General features: G+C 46.1%; 1 protein-coding gene across 1 annotated transcript; it reads right to left on the bottom strand.

The window, feature by feature from the left end:
- Nucleotides 1-587: 587 nt before the first annotated feature.
- OR51G2 (olfactory receptor family 51 subfamily G member 2) lies at nucleotides 588-1529 on the bottom strand. Its single transcript, XM_017679168.3, has one exon. It carries the CDS (start codon nucleotides 1527-1529, stop codon nucleotides 588-590), a length of 942 nt encoding a protein of 313 aa, XP_017534657.1.
- Nucleotides 1530-1835: the final 306 nt, after the last annotated feature.

Raw genomic sequence — 1835 nt, forward strand, 5'->3', positions numbered from 1 at the left:
GTAGTTGATAATGATCCAGCTAAGGCTGAGACCTTAGCTGTATCTGTTGGCTGGGATACCTATATGTGGCCTCTCCATGTGGTCTGGGCTTCCTCTCAGTATAGTGGCTAAGTTAGAAAAGCAAGCATTGAGTGAGATCGATAGAGATGTAGCTGGATATAAAAAAAAAGAAGGTGGGAGAAAGAGAGGAGGGGCGCCAATGAAAAACTATTATGAGCTAGCCTAGGAAGTCTTATGGTGTCATTCCCACAGCATTCAATTCATTAAGGCAGTTATACAGTCCTGCCCAGTTACAGGGGGAGAAGAAATAAATTCTGTCTCCTGATGGAGGAGTGACAAGTTTCTGGAAGAGCACGCAGATCAGAAATATTTCTGTGGCCATCTTTGGGAAGTACAACCTGCCGCATCATACTACATTGTATCTGCCCCCAACCCACACCATAGTTAGTACTGTGAAAACTATGACTCCTTGTTTATGTGACCATTCAGTAACTAACAGTCTCCTCCATTTCATGCACATTAGATATTATAAAGGAGAGAGGAGTAAGGGTACATTTAAGGAATAGTGCCTCCAAAGGTTGACCCAGCTAGTAACAAAAGGCGTGGATCACACGATCTCGTATCTGTTTGGTCTTCACGCTGTAGATGATGGGATTCATCAGGGGAGGGAATAAAAGGTACACAAAGCCCATGATCACCTGAACCAAATGAGGTGCCTGCTTCCCAAAGCGGTGGATGACAGACAAACCAATCATGGGTGTGTAGAAGAGGAGCACAGCACAGATGTGGGAAACACAGGTGTTAAGAGCTTTGAGTCTCTCAGCCCGGGAGGCAATGGACAGCACAGTTCGTAGGATCAGGGCATAGGAGAAGAGAATGAGCAGTGAGTCTATACCCACTGTGGAAACAATTACAAACATGCCATACAGGCTGTTGGCTTTTATGTCTGCACAGGCCAATTTCATCACTTCCTGATGGAGACAATAGGAATGTGAGAGGACTGGGGAACCACAATAGTGGAATCTTTTCAGCATAAAAGGCAATGGGAAAATGAGTGCTATGCTCCGGCCTAGGGATGTCAGGCCAATCCTGCCAATGACTGTGGTGGTGAGAATGGAAGCATAATGCAAAGGACGACAAATGGCCACAAAGCGGTCAAAGGCCATGGACAGTAGCACAGAGGACTCCAGGAAGGACAAGCAATGAATGAAAAAGAGCTGGGCAAAGCAGGCATCATGACTAATATCACGTGTCCCAACCCAAAAGATGCCCAGCACTGTAGGGAGGGTACAAAGGGACAGACCCAGGTCGGTCAGAGCCAACATGGACAGGAAGAGGTACATAGGCTCATGGAGTGAGGGCTCTGTTTTAATGATGAAAAGGATTGTGCAGTTGCCCAGGATGGAAGCCAGGTACATGAAGCACAATGGGATGGACAGCCAGGTATGCATGTGCTCCAGCCCAGGGATGCCACTCAGCAGAAAGGTGGATGAAGCACTGCTGCTGTTTACCAGGGACCCCAGTGTCATTGTGTGTGGAGGGAGGGGGTGAATCAGGCTCCCTCCAGATTCCCGGAGTGAATGAAGTAAAGGCTAGCGATTGCACCTGGGAATAGATTTTAGAAAAGGAAAAGATTAGAATCAAATAGACCTGGACCTGCACACTCCTCCAGAGGTCATTTTCTTCTGGTTCCCAGTTCCCCTCAACATTTTTTTTAAAAGAAATGTTCATCTTTGAAATTTTTTCTCTTTGCTCCTTCAGACTCAGAGGTATAAGCATCTTAATCATTTTTGTTGGTAATACTTAACTCTACCTACCCCTTATGAGTAGACCTT

Source organism: Manis javanica, chromosome 11 (assembly GCF_040802235.1).
Source record: "Manis javanica isolate MJ-LG chromosome 11, MJ_LKY, whole genome shotgun sequence".
NCBI lineage: Eukaryota > Metazoa > Chordata > Mammalia > Pholidota > Manidae > Manis > Manis javanica.